This window comes from Setaria italica, chromosome IX, assembly GCF_000263155.2.
Source record: "Setaria italica strain Yugu1 chromosome IX, Setaria_italica_v2.0, whole genome shotgun sequence".
In the NCBI taxonomy this organism is placed as follows: domain Eukaryota; kingdom Viridiplantae; phylum Streptophyta; class Magnoliopsida; order Poales; family Poaceae; genus Setaria; species Setaria italica.
In genome coordinates this window covers 2,693,773-2,716,172 of record NC_028458.1, presented here as the reverse complement: position 1 = coordinate 2,716,172, position 22,400 = coordinate 2,693,773, and the positions used below count along the sequence as shown (strand labels likewise).

The 22,400-nt window shown below is 47.9% G+C and overlaps 4 protein-coding genes across 5 annotated transcripts; 2 read left to right on the top strand and 2 right to left on the bottom strand.

The window, feature by feature from the left end:
• Positions 1-97: 97 nt before the first annotated feature.
• LOC101778372 (lipid phosphate phosphatase delta) lies at positions 98-3,332 on the bottom strand. The gene is made up of 8 exons (XM_004981311.2): positions 2,817-3,332; positions 2,310-2,405; positions 2,141-2,215; positions 1,928-2,058; positions 1,738-1,838; positions 1,530-1,658; positions 1,311-1,426; positions 98-845 (listed from the first exon to the last, which is right to left on the bottom strand). Exons 1-8 carry the CDS (start codon positions 3,003-3,005, stop codon positions 432-434), a joined length of 1,251 nt encoding a protein of 416 aa, XP_004981368.1. The 5' UTR covers positions 3,006-3,332; the 3' UTR covers positions 98-431.
• Positions 3,333-7,323: 3,991 nt separating this feature from the next.
• On the bottom strand, positions 7,324-12,712 carry LOC101777689 (probable acyl-activating enzyme 18, peroxisomal). The gene is made up of 14 exons (XM_004981310.4): positions 12,243-12,712; positions 11,735-11,864; positions 11,338-11,597; positions 11,040-11,241; positions 10,917-10,957; positions 10,486-10,608; positions 10,256-10,329; positions 9,941-10,161; positions 8,988-9,082; positions 8,698-8,914; positions 8,498-8,623; positions 8,129-8,227; positions 7,827-8,036; positions 7,324-7,735 (listed from the first exon to the last, which is right to left on the bottom strand). The coding sequence occupies exons 1-14, from the start codon at positions 12,524-12,526 to the stop codon at positions 7,622-7,624; spliced, it is 2,196 nt and encodes a 731-aa protein (XP_004981367.1). The 5' UTR covers positions 12,527-12,712; the 3' UTR covers positions 7,324-7,621.
• A 70-nt stretch (positions 12,713-12,782) lies between these two features.
• On the top strand, positions 12,783-17,115 carry LOC111258498 (protochlorophyllide-dependent translocon component 52, chloroplastic-like). 2 transcript variants are annotated; one of them, XR_002679031.1, is made up of 3 exons: positions 12,784-13,640; positions 13,765-13,900; positions 14,276-17,115. XR_002679031.1 is itself a non-coding variant. In XM_022829858.1 (2 exons), the coding sequence occupies exons 1-2, from the start codon at positions 12,920-12,922 to the stop codon at positions 13,803-13,805; spliced, it is 762 nt and encodes a 253-aa protein (XP_022685593.1). In that variant the 5' UTR covers positions 12,783-12,919; the 3' UTR covers positions 13,806-17,115. The 2 variants fall into 2 exon arrangements, 1 of the variants encoding a protein (XP_022685593.1); XM_022829858.1 differs by having other exon boundaries at positions 12,783-13,640; positions 13,765-17,115.
• Positions 17,116-18,089: 974 nt separating this feature from the next.
• On the top strand, positions 18,090-20,803 carry LOC101777269 (protochlorophyllide-dependent translocon component 52, chloroplastic). Its single transcript, XM_004981309.3, has 6 exons — positions 18,090-19,015; positions 19,084-19,182; positions 19,376-19,520; positions 19,743-19,937; positions 20,083-20,270; positions 20,363-20,803. The coding sequence occupies exons 1-6, from the start codon at positions 18,324-18,326 to the stop codon at positions 20,619-20,621; spliced, it is 1,578 nt and encodes a 525-aa protein (XP_004981366.1). The 5' UTR covers positions 18,090-18,323; the 3' UTR covers positions 20,622-20,803.
• The last annotated feature ends 1,597 nt before the right edge of the window (positions 20,804-22,400 follow it).

Genomic DNA, 22,400 nt, shown 5'->3' with positions numbered 1-22,400 from the left:
TTATGACAAGTTGACAACGTATTCTGAGGGCCAAAACGTTCAACACGGTGAGATAACATACAGGAAGCGCATGGATAGTCCACCCAACACCATAGTATGCAAGGCAAGTAAAGGCATTTCTTTGCGATTAAGAATCAGAATCCCGTGCAGGTTAGGCGTGGCACCATAGTGGCCACTTCTGTCATGGAATAATAGTGATAGTAACACATCAATACTTCCTGCTTAGTGCTTACTACTTCCTTGACACCTCTACAGAAACATCACCACGTGGTGCGAACACCTAGGCAATCATACAATACAAAAAACGAGGGAGAGATCATTGGATTTACAGCCTCATAAGATGATCCATGTCTTACGAGTAGGAGCCCCTGCATTGGGAGCTCCAGAAAGAGTAAAAATTAAACTTGCACCCTGAATTATTGAGTAGCTGGCTACAAATTTAGATGGGTGAATATGGCTGGCACCAGGTCGACCACGGACCACGCGAGGCTGGCGTATTGCACGAACCTGATGCCTGTGTCCACGTCGTAGGCCTTCTGAGGGAAGAGGGAAAACACCCTCTGGAGGTACCCGGCACCCTGCTTCGCATCAGGCTTGTTCTTGCTGCTGTTGTCGACTTTCAGGGCAGGAACATAGCAAGATGATACAATGGGGATGCCCAGGGTGCTGCACATGACAGGCAGCAGCCACTTGGACAGCGCCTTGCTGCAGAACTTCACAACCAGGATGGTCGGGATCCCGACGAGGACACGCCCTGCGAATGCAAGCAGGGGCAGTCGCGAGCTGAAGATGAGGGGGGCGTCAGGGGTGTGGAAATGGAAGTAGGTTTGCTGGATGCCGTAGACCTGAATGAGGTTGGTCAAAAGGAAATGTCAGAGACGCTTCACGTATAAAATTCAGAATGGTGAAAAGGCTGTACAGAAACATTAAGAAACAAAACATCAGCAGCAGGCCTAAAGTTTTCATTTTTTGAATTGTAAACATAGTACCAATAGTGATTGACTAGCAAATCATCATTAGAGAACTAATTTTCCACCACGTAATTTATTTGGGACAGCAGAGATAATTAATCAATGACTAACTTTATGCATTCCATCAATAAGATGGATTAGAAACAAGAGATATTATAACCAGATGGTTGAGCAAAGTGAGAAGTAACCAGAATCCATGCCATGTTATTTTTTTATCTTAAACTAGCTAGATTTTCTAGTCTAAGGGCAGTAAGGCCAGTATATGAGAAAGTAACCAGAATCAAGTATGACGTGAGCAAGTTTAGATTTGCAATGGTTAGTCAGAAGCAGAGTTCTTACAATTCCGAAAGCGACTCCGTTGAATGCTGTATGGTATTCAAAGCTAGGAGTCGGGAATTCTGGCTTCGGGTATGCAAAGCACATCAATAGAGAAAGGCCTGCCCAGAAGGATGCAACTGCGAAGGAGGAAAATTGTGAGGATACTTTTCAACTTTCAATGACACACCTCATGTGCCTCCAAAATTTGCAGTACACAAGCACTGAGGTATGTGGACGTACCGTTTTGCCCAGACACAACAAAGGCATCAACATGGTCATGGACAACCAACCAGAATGCTAGGATGACAATGCCAAAACAAATTCCAGCAATAACATCGATCAAGCTGTGCATACCCAAATATATCCTTGCTGTCAATTTCAGGTAAATCAAATCGTCAATATCTTTGGGAAGTCAAGAGAAACAGTTGCCTTATGAACTCCAACTCACCAATGCCAATTAGCATAACAAACAAGAAAGCTAAAGATAAACCAGCAGCAATCATAACATTGCCAGCATCTCCATATGTGAGGACATAATGTAATAGATATCTGCATAGATCAGAAGCAGCATTACTTGACGATTCTTTTCAAGCTTCCCCTACGAAGGCTACGATGCTGTAATAAGAGCAGGAGTATACCCCATCAAACAAACAGTATTGAGAGCATGCGATGATGGAAGCCCATATTCCATGGCATTTTCCTTCTCATCTTCAGTGGCTGTTACTCTTCTAACAGGAGGAGAGCATGGACGAGGAGCTGATATCATGTCCTGCATCGAGAAACATCAAGAGGGTCACAAACAGCTAAACCAGTGCTTATCCCTTCAATCATACGAGGAACAGATGACAAACCTTGACAGAGTTCCCGAGGTAATCACATAAAGCCATGAGGAGGGTCATCTGCCTAGCCAGCTTGTTGTGTCCACTCTGCAACATGTGGAAAAACAAGAACAATTCAGAGTCACAGGGGGTTGCTGCAGGAAATGGAGAAAGGGAGGCAATCAGTGGCCACAAGACATACCCAGAAGAGGAGAGGGAGGAATCCCGTGTAGAAGGGAACAGAGACAACGCATGACAGCACAGAGAAGAAATTGTCCAGCAACTTGTGTTGCAACCTCTGCAACAATTTCAACAGACAACATAATTTAACTTCAGAACCTTACAAATGGACAGCTGAAACATCAAAGATAAGCAAATACAGAAGACTAAGATACCAATGATTTTGCAAAGCACATTTTATCTCTGTTTATTGCCCATCCATAGGTTTAGGAGCTTAAAGATGAAGCCAAGTTCATCTCATGTTTCTCGATTTAATCAAATCACATCCTTCCCTCTACCAGGCTTTCCTATTCCTACAAAGTAGACTAATCCTGAAAACGTCAGGAACACGAGGCCCAAGTGAGAAACATCAAATCGCGCGCTACAATTCCTAAAAGAGAAGCGCTACAAATACAAGTTAGTTCGTTCGTCGGTAAAATTAGCCCGAAGCAGACAGTTGAGGACAGAGATGGCGCGGTAGCGGACGGACCTGAAACCTGAGGATTGCCGGCGTCTCGGCGTGCACACGGCGCGTGACCCATGGCTGGACCAGCGCGCGCGCCCGGCGCGTGAGGTCGTAGAACGAGGCCGCCCAGACCCACCCGGCCACCGCCGACAGCGCCGCCGCCTGCCACCTGGTCAGCCCCGCGCCGCCCGCACCCGCGACCGCCGCCTCCATATCCAATCGATCTCCCCGCAACCGCCGCCTGGTTCTTGGACGGACTCCTCACGCAGGATCTCCGCACCGCAGGGAGGGACTCGCTGGAGCGCAGCGCGAGCTGGCGGGCGGATTCTTGTAGCGAGAGGAGGGCTGGCGGGCGCAGGCCGAGGCGGACGGGGTCGTGTGGATCGCGGAACTGGACGGGACGGCGACGGGGGGAGGAGGGAGGAGGAGGAGGAGGTGGTGGCGTTGGCTGGTTTCGTCGTTGCCGGCCGCCCCCCGCCCTGGACCGGACGACCACGCGGGGTCTTTGGGGCCTCCTCGTTTTCTTCTTCTCCCTTCTTTTCTTTTTTTTTCCCTGATAGTTTCGGTTTGGTTTTGTGGGCGTCATGCTGTTTGACATTGACTTTGGAAGGTTCTAAACTTCTAGTTCTTTCACCCAAATGGTGTTTCACACATTCAATTTTCCTTTTCTCGTTTCATCCAGCAGTGGAGTGTGGGAATTTTTTTTTGTGGAATTTGCAATAATTAAATTGTCCACTGTGAATATTGTTGCTTTTTCAAAATTGACAGGGGTTGATGGAGCATATTATGACTTTATGACAGGGGTTGAGTGACATATACCGTAGTGTACACTGTACTGGAGCTGGACTAGTGGTGGCTTCTTTTACCGGATTCACCTCTAGAATCCTTGAAATCCACCTTTGTGATACCATGGAATTGTAGAAGACTTTGTGACTTGAGTTGTGTGTACTCTGCAAGGCTGCAATTGAACTACTTTATTCGAGCAAAGCCCCTTTTTAATCTTTTTTTTTAAAAATCTAAGGAAATGTAGCATGTGACGTGAAAAAGTTCAGTGACGTTTGAAGGTCTAAAATATGCCCGCAAACAGACTCTAAACAAGGCAGATCTGCAGACACAAAAAGGCTACACTGTCGTTGCTTCAAAATGGAAATTAGACGTTCATAGAACTGCCACTGCCAAGTGCCAACCAAGAAACTTCCCAGGACACGCTGATTGGCAGTTAGCTGCAGCTGCTGGCTGCTAGTCTGCTACCATGTCCACCTTTTCCATTTCCCTCCTCCATCTGCGTGGAAAAATAAGACGGGGGCTTTGGAACATTCTAGTCTCTGTTTAGTATTCACCACGGTCGCTTGCAGTGTGGAAGCATGATGCAATATCATAACAACTATATTAGCTGGCAGTTGGAATTTTACTTTCTCTGTGTTGGACAGGCCCGCTGCAGTATTCAGACAAAACGGATTTCTCATACATTGAGCTCAATTCTATATTTGCCCAAGAAAACGAGACAATTCTATATTGAGCCCAGTTCTATATATGCTCAATTCTATATTCTTACATGGGTTAATTAGATCTGTGTCATTACAATTCCATGGTTTTAAAATCTACAGCTACAATTCATGATGGAGAAAATCACAAATCCGCATGCGGTTTTGGCGGTACATCCGCTGCCTCAGATATACCATTGCATGATAAAAAAGAAAAAAAAACCCTACAAATAGAATAGAAAAACATCACACGTACGGATGTACCGGTGCACGGCAGCAAGGAACAAGGGGAAAAACAATGTGCGTCTTGAATCTTGACTTCTTCAGCTTTGACGTGCACAAGAAATCTTTTTTTGGCTCGTTATGCTCTTCTGTCAACTGAGCTTCGCACTAGTCAATTTAGCCGTCTTGTAGTAGACATTGTTCCAGGCCTGGTGTGCATAAAGTCAGGATGTGGATGCTGTTCCGCAGTACAAGCACGGCCTCTTCCGACGAAAATATATGAGCACGGCCTTGTTTTTCCAAAAACGACGCGTAACTTGCTTGCATTGGTTACTTGCTAGACCTGCTAGGATAACAAGAACAATAATTGGGCATGCAGAGAATTATCACAAATTGTAATGACGCAGACTTTCAATTCTTTGTCTCGTATCATAAAAACGCAACAAAAATGTGCAGGAAATTTTATGTGAGTAGGATTGGATGATAAGATTACGTGTATTGCCCACATACCTTGAAACATGTACAAGAAGTTCAGGGTCCAGTATCAAGTGGATGGTAGGTAGCACAACACATCATGCATACCCATTTTATTTAAGATGTGCAAAATCAGCAAAGCTCATATGGTAGTGTATTTCTGCATGAGAAAGGAACCATTAGACTTAACCTACTGCATACAGCATACCAGTTCCTTGAAAAAAAGAAGCATACAGCATACCTTCCACCACCAGCACGAGGAAGAGAACCTTTGCAGGAGATATTGCCGTTCCACAGTGTAATTCCAAGACAACCTTCACTAGCAGGAACTACAATAGCTTTAGATGAAAACCCCTCGCACAACACGGCTGAAGAAACAAAATACTGTGAGCTGTTTAAATGTATACAGAGAATTATTGAATTTCGGCTGCTGTCAGAAAAAGATGAAGAGCTAAATTCTAAAATCAATGTAAAAAAATATGTTTCATAGGATGGATTGTAATTAATTGCAGAACACAAAACTTAGCAATACAACACTGAAATTTGTGAGGAAATGAAGTGCTCCTTTTCCCCTTAAAAAGAGCAAACTGTTATGCGAACAAACATCTTAACTAAATGAACAACGTGAAACTCTTTCCCCTCTAATTATCAAATCCTGAAATCTTGTTAAATTTAGAAAAAATAAAACCCATTTTATGATACTAGTGGATGTATCATGCAAGGCTTGTCAATGTTTCACCTTAGTTCAATGATGGAAAACTGGCCTCCTGATGCTCTTTGGCGAACCGATGGAAGATGTTAAACTTGAAACTGGGTCCTCATGGCATGAGTCCATTTTGTTCCATCTAATCTCCTAAGATTTGTTTGCTGGCAATCAATCCTGTAATAGAAGTCAAAACTCAAAACATGTGTCATCAAGTAAAGGAACCACGCGTTGATCATCACAATGCCATATATTGTTTTTTTATATCGAATTGTATTCGATATATCAAATTTTAACCACATCCTGCAAACTACATGTCTGCTATACAACCTTACAGAAGAAAAATTTACACGGATTAACTCACTGATGTTCAGACCAGGGGCGGATCCAGGGCCCGGGCTGCCCGGGCTGCAGCCCGGGGCGAGACCATGGAGTCCCTTTAACCTATGTGCTGTTTAGCTTAACAAAATGAAGCTTAGGAGACAAAATTAGACTATTTTAGGTGTGATTCAACAGCTCAGCTCGGGGCGCAGCCCCGTTCTGGATCCGCCCCTGTTTCAGACCTAGAATAAGGATGATGATCATTGCATACTGTCAGTGCCAGACACTCTCACTAACTGCTCCCAACACCATCACATGGTCATGGCCCCTCCACACTGCTAGATATTACCAGAGCTTGGTGATGGAGGCCAAGAGAGCAGCTGGCACTGCCTAACTGTTTCTCCCAAACCTGGCCACCTGGGTAGTAAATCGTGACCAATGAATGACTCACCGGCCACCGCAACGGAACCAGTACGGCGTCGGGCCTCAGTGGGCGAAGACGGAGTAGACGAGCTGGTGTAGCACGTGCGGGTGCTCCGGCCAGAGCACCACAGTACCACACCGCCGCCACCGCCTTCAGTATGGCGGCCCCGTCGGCTTCCGCTACAATGGCGGTGGCAGTGCAATGCGCAGGGAGGAACACGACCGCGCTCGGCGGCTGCGATCCCAGTAGCCTCCACATAGCGCACTGCACACTCTCCTGGAGGCGCCATGGCCGCGCCATTGGCTACTCGCTCGCCTCCTGCTCTCTGTGCAGGTGGTGCGTCGAGCTGGGTATGCAGGGGGCTGTAGTCGGCGCGTGGGAACGTGACCGCAACGGAGGAGAGCGCTGGACGCACGGCGGCTGGGATAGCGGCGGATCGCCGGCGGCAGCGCCGGTTGATAAGTAGCCGGCCTAGAATATTTTCAAACAACCCCCTGATGTTATCCGAATATTTGCAAAATGCCCCCTGGTCAGATGGCAGTCTCCGCCCGCCTCCGCCGCAGCCCGCCGCCAGCGTCTACCCTGCCTGGATCGTGAAGCCCTGACTCAATCCATCTGATTCCTGTAGCAAGGGCGGGGGCGCGCACGCGAGCCGCCGCATCTTGGCCGCGCGCTGGAACTCACGGCGTGGCCAGGCGAGCACGACGAGCCCCTGCTTCACATGATCGCCGTCGATGCCACAGGCCGCCTCCAGTGCGCCAACCATGGCTGCTGCTTCGTTTGCAAGTGGTGCCTGCTCCGCCAACCAATCCCAAGATAAACTGGATTGGCTGGCAGCACAACACCACCAAGTTCATTGCATTTACCAAAAAAATCACGCAACAATGACAGAGCCCGGGTGCATTGGATTCTTTGGTTTCAGTCTTTGAGATGACCTGATCAGATGCATTGCTGTTGGCAAATGTTCTCTGGAGTCTGGACTAGCCATCTTTGAGATGACCTTCTAGGGCTGAAGTTGTGCCCAAAAAAGGAGAAACAACAATAGTAAACCATCGCTCTTCTGCACAATCCAGTGAACGAATGCCTCTTTATTCAAGCCGCTTTATTGAAATGGAATGGGTGAATATGATACTGATATTTTGACATGTGAAAAGGCAATTTTTTCGCTGAAGGTACGCAGAATGGTGTCACCACTCAAAGGTCAGAGCTTGCTGTGATTTGAGAGTTCCTGCTTCAGTTGATCTCTCAGGACTCTTCTCAGAAGCTTGTTGGAAGCAGTTCTTGGGAACTCGGGAACAACTTTGACATAGCTCACCTGTCAAGATCAATAGTTGATTCCAGTGATGTTAGGGTACGCATGTTCATCTGATCATTTGACCTCGACAACAGAAAAGGGAAAGTCTTACCTTGAAAAGAGGATTGAGGTTCTTCTGAATGGCTCTCTGGAACTTGCTCTTGAGAACGTTTACATCGTATTGGGCCGATCTATCTTTCAGCACTGCTAAGATAGCCAGATGTTCCGGTCCACCACCAGCAGGCTTGACACTAACTGCAGCTGTTTCTAGCAGTCCCTCATCGGCTCTGTTGCATACCCTTTCTATCTCTACTGAACTTGTCTGCATATGCAGATGAGAGCAATGTTGGTTTGGTTTCGTGAAATGCAAGATGGCAACAAGGGAGCAGAAACATTGAAAAGGGGAGGTTCAACCTTAATTCCTCCAAGGTTCATGGTGTCATCTGCTCTGCCCTGTACAATATAGTACCCACCTACTGTCCTCTGGATTATATCTCCATGCCGTCGGAGTTGCTACAGCACCATTACAAAATAAGATCATTCACCAGTTTTATTCAATAGCATGCAATGTGAATAACTGATTCAGTACTTCAGTTTGGTTCAGCAAATAATTTTACGAGGGTACCATGCTGATGGTATGTTCAGAATAAAATTCAAATATGTTGCTTGTTAGAAAATGAGGTAGGCAGCCAAACAACGATGATATGTTGCTGGTTAAAAAGTTCAGGTATGAACCGCTTATTTAGCAATCTAAATGGATAACTGCGATATGCAAGTCCATACCCTTCCTTTGTAAATGGGCATGCCATCAAAGTAAACCTTGTTGTGGTCAGCATTGAGAAGCCAATTTGTAGCACCAAAATACAAAGGGAAGAGACCCACTTCTCCAGCACAAGGTACATCATCAGGCTGCCATAGACAATTCAAATGGTTATGCCTCAAAACAATAAACAAACTTGAAATTTTTAAGGGACGATACTTACATATGGAGTCCCCTGTTCATCAAGTATGACAAATCCAGTGGACATTGACGCACCACTAAAAGCGCCGAAGACTTGCGGTTGCAAAAGACTACCTTGAATGTATGAGGATGCCAGCTCCGTGCCCCCACAGCATTCAACAATAGGCTTGTATGATGTGCGGGAAGTTAGCCACAGATTATCATCAATATCAGATGCCTCCCCCGTCGTGCCTAGTACCCTGCAAGTATAACACTGTAACCATCCTTCTACCAGATTGTGATGAAGATGAATGCCTTCAGACAGTCACTTACCTGATTTTGGTCCAGTCAAGCCCTTTAGCACAGTTCGCAGCTTTCCATGACTTCACCAAGCTAGGCACAGTTCCTAATACAGTCACACCAGCATCCTGCAAAATATTTTGCAGAAATTATTGAGTTGCATGCACCAACCAGTTCAACCTAAAAGCTTAAGCTGATAGAAAAAGGTGGGCAATTCACTTATACTCCAACACTCCCCCTCACATATAGGCTCCCTCATGCCGCTATGTGAAGATTGGAGTTGGCTGCAATTATTTTATTTAATCGCGCTTGCCAGGATTCAAACTCGAGACTGCTGGCCCTGATACCATATTGAGTTGCATGCACCAACCAGTTCAACCCAAAAGCTTAAGCTGATGAGGAGAGGTGGGCAATTCACCACTCCCCCTCACGTGCAGGCTCCCTTAGGCCGCATACGTGGAGATTGGAGTGGGCTGCAATTATTTTATTTTAATCGCGCCTGCCAGGATTCGAACTCGAGACCTCTGGCCCTAATACCATATTGAGTTGCATGCACCAACCGGTTCAACCCAAAAACTTAAGCTGATGGGGAGAGGTGGGAAATTCACTATACTCCAACAGAAATGATCTTGAAGTGCATAAGAACAGACTGATTTTTCTTTGTATTTTCTGTTCTACTATGAATACGCATTGCTCAACATTTAACTAACCATACCTACTTTACTGAAAAAAGGGAACTTTAATATACGGCATTAAATAAAGATGAATTTGGCTGCATATTGGGTGGTTACTTAACATATAGAGGTATGCTAGAGCTGTAAACAAACAGATGTGAAGTAAGCTATGCCTATGCTACTTGGACAGGGACTAATGGAACATAAAATACTGAAACTCAAAACCAACAGAACTACAATATGTGCAAGGAGCAAGAATAAAACATTTTAAGAGCTGAAAGCAAGTGAAGGTGTATGTTATGCCAAACCCACCTGTACAAATTTGCAAAAATCACGTCCAAGTGGAGATCCATGATATAAAGCCAAAGTCGCACCATTAAGAAAGCATGAGTACAGGATTATAGGTCCCATAACCCAGCCCAGATTAGTAGGCCAGCAACCAATGTCCTCTGGACGAACATCCATATGGGCCCATGTATCAGCTGCACATCTTATGGGAGAAAGTTGTGCCCATGGTATAGCTTTTGGCTCCCCTGCACAAGAAGCAAATGAAATAGCAAAAAGCAAATGTGAAAATGAAATGCAGTGCAAGCAGAGAAAAAGAAAGGAAACAGTTCTAGGATATACCAGTTGTTCCTGAAGAAAATAGTATATTAGTTATCGCATCTACAGACTGATAAGCTGGAGAATAGATAGATGACCTGCAAATCCAAGAGATGATGCTACTTATATGAAGAAATCACTTATTTTACGATGAAGGCATGCCAATTTTCACAAAAGAAGAATTTCAGAATCGTCGAAGCTCAAGATGCCATTTATTCATGTGTGACAAGGGAAAGAGAAAACAGAGCACCTACCTTCCAGCAGCACGAGAAAGAAAGTCTTTCCAGGACATATCACCATTCCTCAGTGTAACTCCAAGGTAGTCTCCATTTGCAGGAATCACAACAGCTTTAGATGAAGTTCCTTGCACGACGCGGCTAAAGAATGGAAGTATTATGAGCTGATCAGATGTGAGGTGATGATAGGTATTTAATTTTAGTATTTCAGTTCAGTGAATCTTAAGGTAAAGAAAAGTTGACCAAATAATGCAAGTGGATGATTTCACAGGATAAGATCATATTTAATTCCGAACTGCAACAGTTACATACTAGGTGCAAACATCTACAAGAAAAATAAGTTCCTTTTTCTGATAGGAGAGAAAAGAAGACAAGTTTTTTTTTCTTTCGAAAATGAGCAGATTAATTTAACAGAACATGAATTTGAACTAAATAAACTGATCCTATACCTGTAAAGTGGAACTTTCTTGCCTCCCCTAATAATGAAATCCTGAAATTTGTGTAATTTAGAATGAGCCCACATCTAGTTCTAAATGGATATACCACCATGAAATGCTTGCTTAATCTCTTACCTGAGTAAAAATTGCCTTTGCTTTTGAAACACCCATGCGAGTACCAATCTCCTGTGGCGCAAAACTATCTGCTATTGACACAACAACAAAGCCACCAAGGACGATTGCCAAATATATGATGACTGCATTGCATGTCATAGGCATGTCTATTGCAATCCGATCCCCTTTCTGGAACATGGTATCTAGTGCATTTGCAACAGCTCTGAAAAACGACATGGCAACAAAGCCGTGATGAAGAATAATTCACAGATGCGAATATTGTATGCTTCTAACTCTTAGTTCAGGAGTAAAAACATACATCACTTGACTACGAAGCTCCTTCAGTGACATACGGTTCACTGGATGATCATCAAGACCTTCATCCCTCCAAACAATAGCAGTACTGTCATCTGTCCTCTTCAAGGAAGGGCAAGGTAGCAGACAGCATTCGGCAATGTTGAGCACCGCTCCTTGAAGCCAAGTTCCCCCTTTCTTTGATCTATCTGACGTACTTAGAATTGCCTTTGGTTCTTGTTGAAACTTGAGTGCGAGCTGCTTTAGCACCATTGACCAGTAGACCTGAAAAGGGAATCACCTAGGAGGCTAGGATCATACTGTTGGATGCAAAATAAAGAAGGGAGAACTTCTGAAGTGTCTTTTTTTGGTCTGTTGACTCATACATGGAGTATTTTATCTTATTAATTAGAGCAACTGACCTCTTGGTTTTCTACTGAAAACCTGTAAAAGTGGCTAAAACTTGATATAGGGTCCTTGTATGATGATTTTAACAGCTTCGGTCCATTTGCTTCCATCAATCTCCCCAGGTTCGTTTGCTTACTGTCAATCCTGCAACAACCGGAACGCTTATGCTACTAATTAATGCCGTACAGCATACTCGGTACAGGTACACCAAGAGCATCTACAGCCTAGCTCTGTAATCATTCTCTAGAGCCTGTCAATCTCACTGAATTGGTTAGGCACACAGCACCAAGAAATGATGCTATCAGCTGCTTGATACACGCTTGAAATTTGCAGTGCATGTTACGGTTACATCACACAACAGTCAAGGTGGTACCGTGCTAGAAACGATGCTCGTGTTGACCAATGGGGTTGAAGCTAAGCTACTAGAGATGAAGCTGCCACGTTTCATTCATTCATTGCAAAAAAAAAAGAGAGAAAAAAAGAAAGAAAGAAGAGGATCGCGGCGACCGGCGATCGACTTACGGTGACGGGAACCAGTACGGCGGCGGGCCCCGGGCGGCGCGGTCCCACCCGGCGTAGACGGAGTAGTAGACGAGCTGGTGGAGCGCGTGCGGGTGCTCCGGCAGCAGCACCCCCGCCGCCGCCACCGCCGCCCACACGGCGTCCCCGGCGGCTCCCGGGCCGGCCGCGGCCGCAGCGGAGCGGAGCGCCGCGAGGAACGCGCCCCCGTCGGCGGCCCCGAGCCCCGCGGCCCCCACGTCGCCGGGCTGGATCTCCCACACGCTCCCCCTCGCGCTCGCTGCCATATGATGGCCGCGCCTCGCCTCCCTCCCGGTCTCCCTTGCTCACCTGCTGGTGCCTGTGGGCAAGCAGAGCACCAAGCAGCGGTAGCGTTCCTGCGCGCGATCCGTGGCGAGCTGAGCAGGCCGCGGGTGGGTTTGTTTCGATTTCAATCGGTTAGGTAGGAGGTGCGGTGCGGCGCGTGCGATGTGGCCGTGCGCGCCTGGTGACTGGCGAGCTAGCGGATAGCGGCGCTGCCACAGAGCCCCTCCCAGTCCTAGGGGGTCGGATTCTCCCAACAAGTCAACCATGACTGTGGCTGCAGGCATTTGATAGGCGTTTGGCTCGTTTGGGCTGCGCCGCCAATCAAGAAGAAGAAGACAATCCACGATCCCGATCCGAGGAACAAGAATCGGGCGATGCATACCAAGAGAAACAGTGGACGGCCCCGTCCTGTGTCGCTAATCATTTCGCGCGCGCTGAGCATCGCAATACATCCAAAACCTCTCCCAATCATTTCCCAACGCGATACACGTCGGCCCGAGGCGTACGTGCAGCTGCCGGTAGCTGCCTGCCTGGCGTTGCTGGCTGATCCGTCGCTACCGCTGCTCCCGCCACTCCTCAACGACAAGCCGGGCTCCTCACTCGCCGCGCGCGCCATGGACCCTCTCGCCCTCCTAGCGCTCCCGCGCGCCGCGCGTCCCTTCGCCGCCACCGTCGCGCCGCCATCGCGTTCCACAAGGCGAGGCGCCGCCCGCCTCGTCCCGTCGGATCATCGGTGTCGCGGCGGCGCCTGCCGCCGGGCGTCCGCGTCCGCCGTGGCGCCCGAGGCGCCGCGCGCCGACGAAGCGCCGGCGCCCGCGGAGGAGCGGTTCGAGTGGCTGGACCAGTGGTACCCGTTCGCCCCCGTGGGCGAGCTCGACCCCGGCGCGCCGCACGGCAAGACGGTGCTCGGGCTCAGCGTCGTCGCCTGGTACGACCGCGCCGCCGGCGAGTGGCGCGTGTTCGACGATGCCTGCCCGCACCGCCTCGCGCCGCTCTCCGAGGGCCGCATCGACGGCAAGGGCCGGCTCCTGCTCATGTCCCATACACACACAGGGGGCTGCTACCCACCTTCCCCAATGAGGAAGATCCCGGAAGATACGTCCCTGATCCGAGACATGAAGAATATGATCGTTTATCTTTTTCATCTCAAAATCTTATACCAATTTGGTTTTTGAGTCAAGAGCTCCTTGCTGCTAACTGGAAATGCTCATTCTTTCACAGTTGAGCACGATCGAGAAGGTGGCGATGCAATCAAGATAAACATAGAGCAAGCCAACATAGCGGGTTTGTATCGATCATGGAAGGAGGCAGCATCCAATTCGAGGCGCCCTGCACATTACATGGCACAAATCCTCGTAAGCCTAGCCTACCCTTCCTTTGTCAATGCAAGTGAAACTGTGATAAGGAATCCATAGAGCCATTTAACACATGTCAAGTATAAATGAATTGTTTTGCTTTCTCAATTACTCTGTTCTTTTCTCCAACTGATCCTTGATCGGTGTATGTAGCTCAATAACATCTACATTGAGAGCTCAAGTTGAGATATATCTTGGTCTATTTATGATGAGTGATTAACTGGATGATTTGAGGCTTTATCGGTTAAGTCCATATTTTATATGTGCATAATTATGCTAATGGCTAACCGGATGTGTTGTGTTTGTGTGCGTTGTGTTTTGGTGTTTGTGTAAACCAAATGTTGTATGTTGTGTCTCTTGGCTTGTGATGTGCAGGTGTAGGATGCAACATGACGATCGATGGCATGAGGTGAAGTTCAAGCGAAATGTTCATGTCGATGTACTAGGGCTGTGAAGAGTGGACACGAGTAGCCTTGGACCGAGGGACCTGAGGAGTCCGGTCATGGGCGATTCACATGATGCACGGAAGAGCAAGAGTACACGGATGGTGGTGGAGACGGCGTCGGCCGAGTCAAGTGGGACGGAGACGAGTCGAGTAGGCGGCCCGGGAGCAAGAGTGAAAGACCTGGAGACGTCGGAGGCTTAGCAGATGGCGAACACGCGTCGGCATTGGTGAGTCACGTTGGATGCGGCGTGCAAGAAGATTTGACCGCTTTGCCCTCAAAAGTGGGGATGAGTCACGGCTGCAGGGTGTGCGAGAGGATTTGACTGGTTTGGCCTCAAAACCGGGGATGAGTCCGGTGCGGCTGGACGGCGTCGAGTCGGAGGATGTGTGGCACCATCGTGAAGATTGCGTCGAGGCGAAGCTAAGTCGTGAAGGCGCTGGGCCCGTTTGATATACGAGAAAAAAATTAGACGATTTTACTCAGTTGTGTGATTGATGTAAGGGCATTCTGATCATTTTCCGGATACCTACCACCTCTTTGAGCTAGTTTGGAGGTGAACTTCTCATTTGTGTTTGTAAGAGTTTTTAGGGTGAGAGAGGAAGAGAGAGGAGTGGATAATCTTATTTTCATCCAAGCTTTGTTTGTGATTTGAAGTGGCTGGTAACCGAATGGTGGGTAATAGAAATTCAATCCCGTGCTCAATTGCTTCATTTTCTATTGTCCCGAGCGTTTTTCTTTTTCGGTATTTTCGGAGTTATTTTTGAGGATTTTTCGTTGTTCGCGTTTGAACTCAAATCCCGAGAGGTTTGTTAGGGGAATTTTATTGCTAAGACCTTTACGAGAGCCACTTTGATGTGGTCCTCCTCAAATCCCTCACGAATTTGGCTTGAATTTTGAGTTTTCCCTAAAACCGTGTTATTAGTAGGGTTTCGGTTTTCTCCAAAATCTGCGATGGATACTTGAGCTTTTCGAGATCTTTTCTATGGATCTACTAGACCTTGGGTTTGTGCATCTATAGCTCAAGTTTTGTTTCGAATCGTTGAGTTTTGAGGGAGGATTTTAGATTTGAAGTTTGGGCGGAGTTCTTTCCCTTTGTTCTTCTGTTCTTGTTTGTGCAGGGCATCGGGCGGAGCAAGTCAGGCGCGGCAGCACGCGCATGCGCACGGGGGCACGCGCAGCGCAGGCGAGCAGGCTCGAGCGAAGCGGGCCAGCAGCTGCGCAGAAGGCCAAGCGGCCCAGCAGCGGGAAGGGCCAGGAGCTCGCAGGCCCAGCAGCGCACTGGGAGCAGGCCAGCGGGAGCAGAAGGCCCATGGAAAAACGCAGCAGGCCAGTGCACGCGTTGTGCATGCGGCAGGCCGAGCAGGCCACCAGCAGTGAGGCGTCCCAGGCCCAGCTTCTCAAGCACGCACCGCAGCAGGCCGTCAGGGAGCGCACCGCAGCAGACCGGCCCATCAGCGACAGCGTAGCAAGCAGGCCGACAGCAGCAGCTTAGAAACTTCAGGGAAGTTTATTTCTCTTCAACTCACTTTCATGCTATAGTAATGCTACTGTTGATTCCTTTATTTAAACAATCATGACCTGTTTACATGCTAATTATCCTTTGCATGCGAGTAATTTAGCTTACGTATTCAAGATACTATCTAGTGCTAACCCTTGGCTAATCACTTATCTTGTTTAATCTAGAATTAATTATCCTTGCTTGATTAGTTAAGTAAGTGGTTTAGTAGTAGTTTGGTTTGTTATCTCTTGTGCAAGCTTTTAGGAGTCACACTTTGCGTTTGCTTCCGCTACGCTTTGAGCGTTTCTAATCATTTTCAGTGTAAGCTTGTCATGAGTTGACTTATTTCATCTTGACGATTCGACGCGATGTGTGTTTGGGGTGGCAATTGAGATATAGACCTTGTTCTCCGAGAAGAATACATTCTTCATGCAGAACGTTGATGGTGAGGTAGAGCTTTGGTTCATGTTCGTGATCTTCTGCGTCCCGGTTTCTCCTGGGAGGAGCAGGTTGATCTGGTTGTTCCCGAGAAATGGTGGTGTTTGGCTCCACAAGATCACACCGCGGTAGTACTCCCACATGTTCACGAATCGTATATTCGACTCAGATATGTACCTCCTCCATATTGAGGTATGAAGTTTTAAGCGGGAACATTGTGCTCAACGTGTTCCTTCGCTCCTCCCCGATGGTAAAATTCTTTTGAAGGAGCACAATTTTGCCGCGGTGGGCCTTGATAACTGGCATCAAGCTTGCTATGTGCCCACATCATCGGACGGCATGGTCATCGCCTTCAGGAACTGGTTCAGAAGGCACTGCAAGAACCAAATTGTTTGGGCAACTCCACAAGTGGACCAGCTACCATCAATCAAAACCAAGGATAAGCTCTTAGACAGGTAAACACGTTACCAATTTCCATAGTGGCCTAAAACATAAAACTACTGAAGCTTGTGATGCGTCACTTTCTGATGGCGTCAACAATTGGCTCGTTAATTTCATCGAGAAGAACTTCTACTTTGAGGATTATGTCCATGCTTACAAGTTTAGTCCACCCTACATGCATGTTTCTTACTAGGAGATTGCAGTTGTAATAGAAAGGTCAATTTGTGTAAGATGGCGAAAATTATATTGCGTGTAGTTATCAAAATTTTAGCCATTGGATAGCGATACACGATTCTTGAAAAAAGAAAATAAAAAAGATGGTGATTATACATCCTTTATAAGGATGATAGGATAATCCAACATGCCAAGGTTTTCCAGGGCTTTTTGAATTCTTTGCACCTTTTTATCTGGCCATTAATTTTGTTGTGCTGGACTTATAACACCATAAATTTGTCCTACGTTGTTTTCATCCATTTGTGAACAAGAAAATGTAGTTTCATCCACTGGAGAAGGAAAAGAAACTTCCGAACTCCAGCGAAAGGAAAAAAAAAGTTTGCCCCTAGATCAAGATACAGCCAGACACCTTCAAACAAATCAGTGCAAGCACTCTAGTAAGATGGAATCTTTTGGATCTCTTGTGACGACGCTTCTTCCATTGCCATGCATATAGCAGCGCACCTACACTTTCACAATTCATTCATGGATGGGGATGCAGTAGCTCTGTTCCATTGCAGGTATGATGTTTTGGTGGAGAACCTCTTTGACCCTGCTCATGCCCCATAGGGGCTGGTACCCAGCTCTCGGTGAGGAAGATCCTGGAAGATACGTTTATGTGTAATATGACCAGCAGCAATGCTAGACTTCTTCCGTTAGCTATTGGGCTGTTTCCAACATCCTTGAATACCTTGAGTGAGTAAATTGTGGCAATATTTTGGACAGGGGTCGTCACGGAGAGAAATACGTCACAACATATAGTGGCAATATTTTGTTCGTGCTAGAATTTCCAGCAGCAACAGCTGTGGACGCAGGACGCTGGCTAGCAAATGCTACTATGCAACACCAAACACTGCAGAAACATGCATGCACTGTGGACGCAGGACGCTGGCTAGCAAATATTAGGCAAAGACGATGTACCTACAACACCAAACACTGCAGAAACATGCATGCACTGTGGACGCAGGACGCTGGCTAGCAAATATTAGGCAAAGACGATGTACCTACAACACCAAACACTGCAGAAACATGCATGCACTGTGGTAGCTGCTACTGCTCCAGACGCTGCAGTGCCTGGCGCCTCTCCCGGCAATCCAAAACCCCATGTCAGCGGCTTGTCCAAGATCGGATCTCGGATCGAGTCGCTTCACTACTGTTCCAAGCACAGTTCACGATATTCAGGATATGATTTTTTTTCTATAATCCAAACGTGAAGCGCGTGATCTACAGTGCAGCACTGCAGTGGCTGGTCCGATAGCTGCCGATCGAGCGCTGAATGAACTGTCTACACATCCCATCGATCATCCGATCAAGACGCGTAGGTTCCTGACTCCTGAGCAACAAGTTCGTCGCTTCTTCTTGCTGGCTGCTCGCCGCCGCGTGCGCCATGGAACCCCTCTCCCTCCTCCAGCTCCCGCGCGTCTCCCTTCCCGTCATCACCACCACCGCGCCACTGAACTCCAGGAGGCAGCAAGGCAGCAGCGCATGTCTCGTCCCACAACGCCGCCGCCGTGGCGTCCGGCTGTCAGCCCCAGCCGTGGCCAGCGAGACGCCGCGCACCGTGGAAGCGCCGTCCCCGTCGCCGGCGTCCGGGAAGGACGACGACGCGTTCGACTGGCTGGACCAGTGGTACCCGATCGCCCCCGTCGACGACCTCGACCCCGGCGCGCCGCACGGCAAGACGGTGCTCGGGCTCCGCGTCGTCGCCTGGCACGACCGCGCCGCCGGCGAGTGGCGCGTGTTCGAGGACGCCTGCCCGCACCGCCTCGCGCCGCTCTCCGAGGGCCGCATCGACGGCAAGGGCAGGCTCCAGTGCGTGTACCACGGCTGGTGCTTCGACGGCGCCGGCGCCTGCCAGTTCATCCCCCAGGCGCCGGCGCTCGGGCCGCCAGTGCACAAGAATAGCAGGGCGTGCGTGGCGTCGTACCCCTGCGTCGTGCAGAACAAGATCCTATGGTTCTACCCGCGGACGGAGCCCGAGTACAAGGACGTGCTGCAGAGGAAGCGGCCGCCGTACATGGCCGAGCTTGACGACCCGTCCTACTTCACCGTGTTCGGCATGAGAGATCTCTTCATGGGGTAAAAACTCAGCACTTCTTGTTTTCAACCCTGATGCTTCTTCCGTTGTTCACAGATCACCAGTGCAGGTACGATGTTTTGGTTGAAAACCTCTTTGACCCTGCTCATGTCCCGTATGCGCACAAGGGGTTGCTGCCCAGCTTCCGCGATGAGCAAGATCCCGGAAGATACGTCCCCAATCTCACAACAATATTGTCTCTTATGTTTGCTGTTGCAGATTACTCCTACGTTGTTATTTAAGAATTAAGAGTCTAAACTCTGAAGTAATTGAGTTTATGCTGGTCTGAAACTCCGAGCTGGAATATCTGAATGACAGTGTTAGCATTCTTTGATGCTAATTGGAGGTGTTCATTCCTTCACAGTTGAGCACGATCAAGAGTGTGGTGATCCGATCACGATGAAGATAGATCAGACCGACATAAACGGGTTCTTGTCGACGATGAAAGGAGGCAGCATCCGCTTCGTGGCGCCATGCACGTTCCATGGCACACCACCTACCAAAGTGGTATGCATCCGCTTTTTTTTTTTTTCAATCTAGCGTCAGCGCCTAACTCTCCGCAATGTATAAGGTCCTCTAAATTCCGTTTTTTCCTCTTAATACAAAGAAGCGCAGCTCTCCTAAGTTTCCAATAAGAAAAAAGTAAAGTTGTACCATAGTCGATTATTCTTCTTTCAAGGAATCCATGAAGCAATCTCAACATACCGGCAATGTTGCTTGTTCCTGCAGTACGCTGACGGCAAGGCAGCGGCTTGGTTCATGCTCGTGGCCTTCTGCATCCCTGTTGCTCCAGGGAGGAGTAGGTTAATCTGGGCGTTCCCCAGGAATGCTGGGGTTTGGCTTCTCAAGATCATACCACGGTGGTTCTCCCACAGCATCACCAATCGTGTATTGGATTCAGATATCTGCCTCGTCCACTTTGAGGTAAGGTGGAACAAAAATGCAGGGATATTGTGCACCGCTGCACTAACACTCAATGTGCTGTGAGAACTATATTTTGGACAAGTTGAGTTACTGAATGTTTCCTCACTTTTTTTAATCCCATCATCCTTGCTAAATCCTTTTGCAGGAGCGCAATTTTATTGCTGCGGGACTTGACAATTGGCACAAGGCTTGCTATGTGCCCACATCTTCAGACGGCATGGTCGTTGCGTTCAGGAATTGGTTTAGAAAGTACTGCAAGCATCAGGTTGGCTGGGGAAGCCCACAAGTTGAACAGTTACCACCATCCCCTACCAAGGATAAGCTCCTTGAGAGGTAATTACCTGAAACATCAAACACCATAGACTCGATAACATGATGATGCACCGTGAATTTTCTGATGCATCATTTTCTCATGGTGTCAACAGGTATTGGTCACACGTCGTGCAGTGCACCAGCTGCAGTGCGGCGCTGAAGGCCATGAAGGCGCTCGAGGTCGCCATGCAGGTCATGTCAGTCGCCATTGTTGGGTTCCTCTCCGTTGCCAAGGGGACTTTGCTCGCATCGACTGTTCAGAGAACCGCGGTCATGTCTGCAGCTGTGCTGTGCTTCGTTGCATCCCGTTGGCTTGCTAATTACATAGAGAAGAATTTCTATTTTCAAGATTATGTTCATTCTTACAAGTGAATGAGTTTCAGAAGATCTTGCCAGTAAAATTTATATGAAATAGATAGAAGATGCAATCATCTAGTATATGCACGTAAAATTTTAGCAGATGGTTTCTCCTTACAAAAGGTTTTTGTTCAAACTCAAGTTTGCGTGAACATAGATTATAGATGATTGCATCATCTATCCACCCATATTTTTGTCGTAATCTTTCACACGACTGTTTGAATGCACCGTGTTAAACGGTAACCACGTTTTCGTGTTATTGTCCATCACTGTTAAGACCTTCGCTCGACCTTACCTGCCAACCAAAGCCTGTGACTGAGCCCGGCACTATTAGCAATGACGGCCTGTCACTAAGCTAGTGCATCATCCCGTGCTTCTGCACACATAAATATTACAAATTTACACATAAACTTAGGCACATACTCTTCAAATTATTTTAGAGTACACATTTAGATATTTTCTTATCTTTAGTAAGTTGTGAGTCGTGACAACTACTTTATGTTTTTTAGTTCCATCTTAATACATTTTAATGTGAGACGACTTGTCCCTACAATCTAAGAATACGAAACGCGATCTCTTGACTTCTCTAAGGCTAATTAATCCCATTGGAAGTTTCATAAATATTTCATTCCAATTAAATAAGGTGCCACATAAGCTAATATGGTGATGTGGTGGAGAATTTATGAGAAGAGAAGTGAGAGGAGTTTTGTCAGATTGAAACTAGTGCTCACCGTTTCTAACATGTTGGAAACCTGTGAAAATCCCATTGAAAGGGTTTGTATTTCATCTCCACATCTTTCAACAACTTCCATTGGTCATTTAGATACAACATCTAAATGGTATGCTAGCATATGAAACCGTGAAACGAAACTTTGCACTGAGATGCCTACTCCCTCTGTCCCTTTTTATCTGCCTCTAGAAAACCGTGTGTCCACTTCCCGAGCGACAAATAATAAGGTACGGAGGCACTAGTTTTATTCATCATTTCACTCTTGGAAATTGCGCAAATCATCGAACTCCGTAGCTGGCCTGGACGTACTCCAAAGTCCAAAGTAGTAGCTGTCAGCACCGGACACCACGACGACGACACGGCCAGAGCATGAATCCCAACAACTCAACAAGATCCACGTGCAAGAAATAACCGGCTGAAAGAATCGCTGGCCATTCCAATCACAGAACTAGGGAGTACTAGACCAGCGGTCCAGCTCCTGATAGGCACTGTCCGGCGGTCTCTGTTGCCCGACGCGGACTGCGACCGCGACCGCGACGCGCGACTCCACACCCACAAGCTTCTTCCTGGTAAGATACACACCGCGCCAAGCATTCCTCGTACGCATTCCTCTGCACTCACCGTTGGCCGCCACCACGCCATGGAGACCCTCTCCCACCACCTCTTGCTCCCGCGTACCGGGCGCCCTTGGCTTCCCCTCGCGATCACCGCGCCATCAGGCTCCAAGAGGCTGAACGGCACCTGCCCGGCGCCACGACCGCGGCGTCCGGCTGTCGGTGTCCGCCGTAGCCGCCGAGACGCCATTAACCGAGGAAGTGTCACGGCCGTTCGGGAAGGACGCGTTCAACTGGCTGGACCACTGGTACCCTTTCGCCCCCGTGTGCGACCTCGACCCCGGCGCGCCGCACGGAAAGACGGTGCTCGGGCTCAGCGTCGTCGCCTGGCACGACCGTGCCGCCGGTCAAGAGTGTGGTGATCCGATCACGATGAAGATAGATCAGACCGACATACACGGGTTCTGTCGAAGATGAAAGGAGGCAGCGTCCGCTTCGTGGCGCCATGCA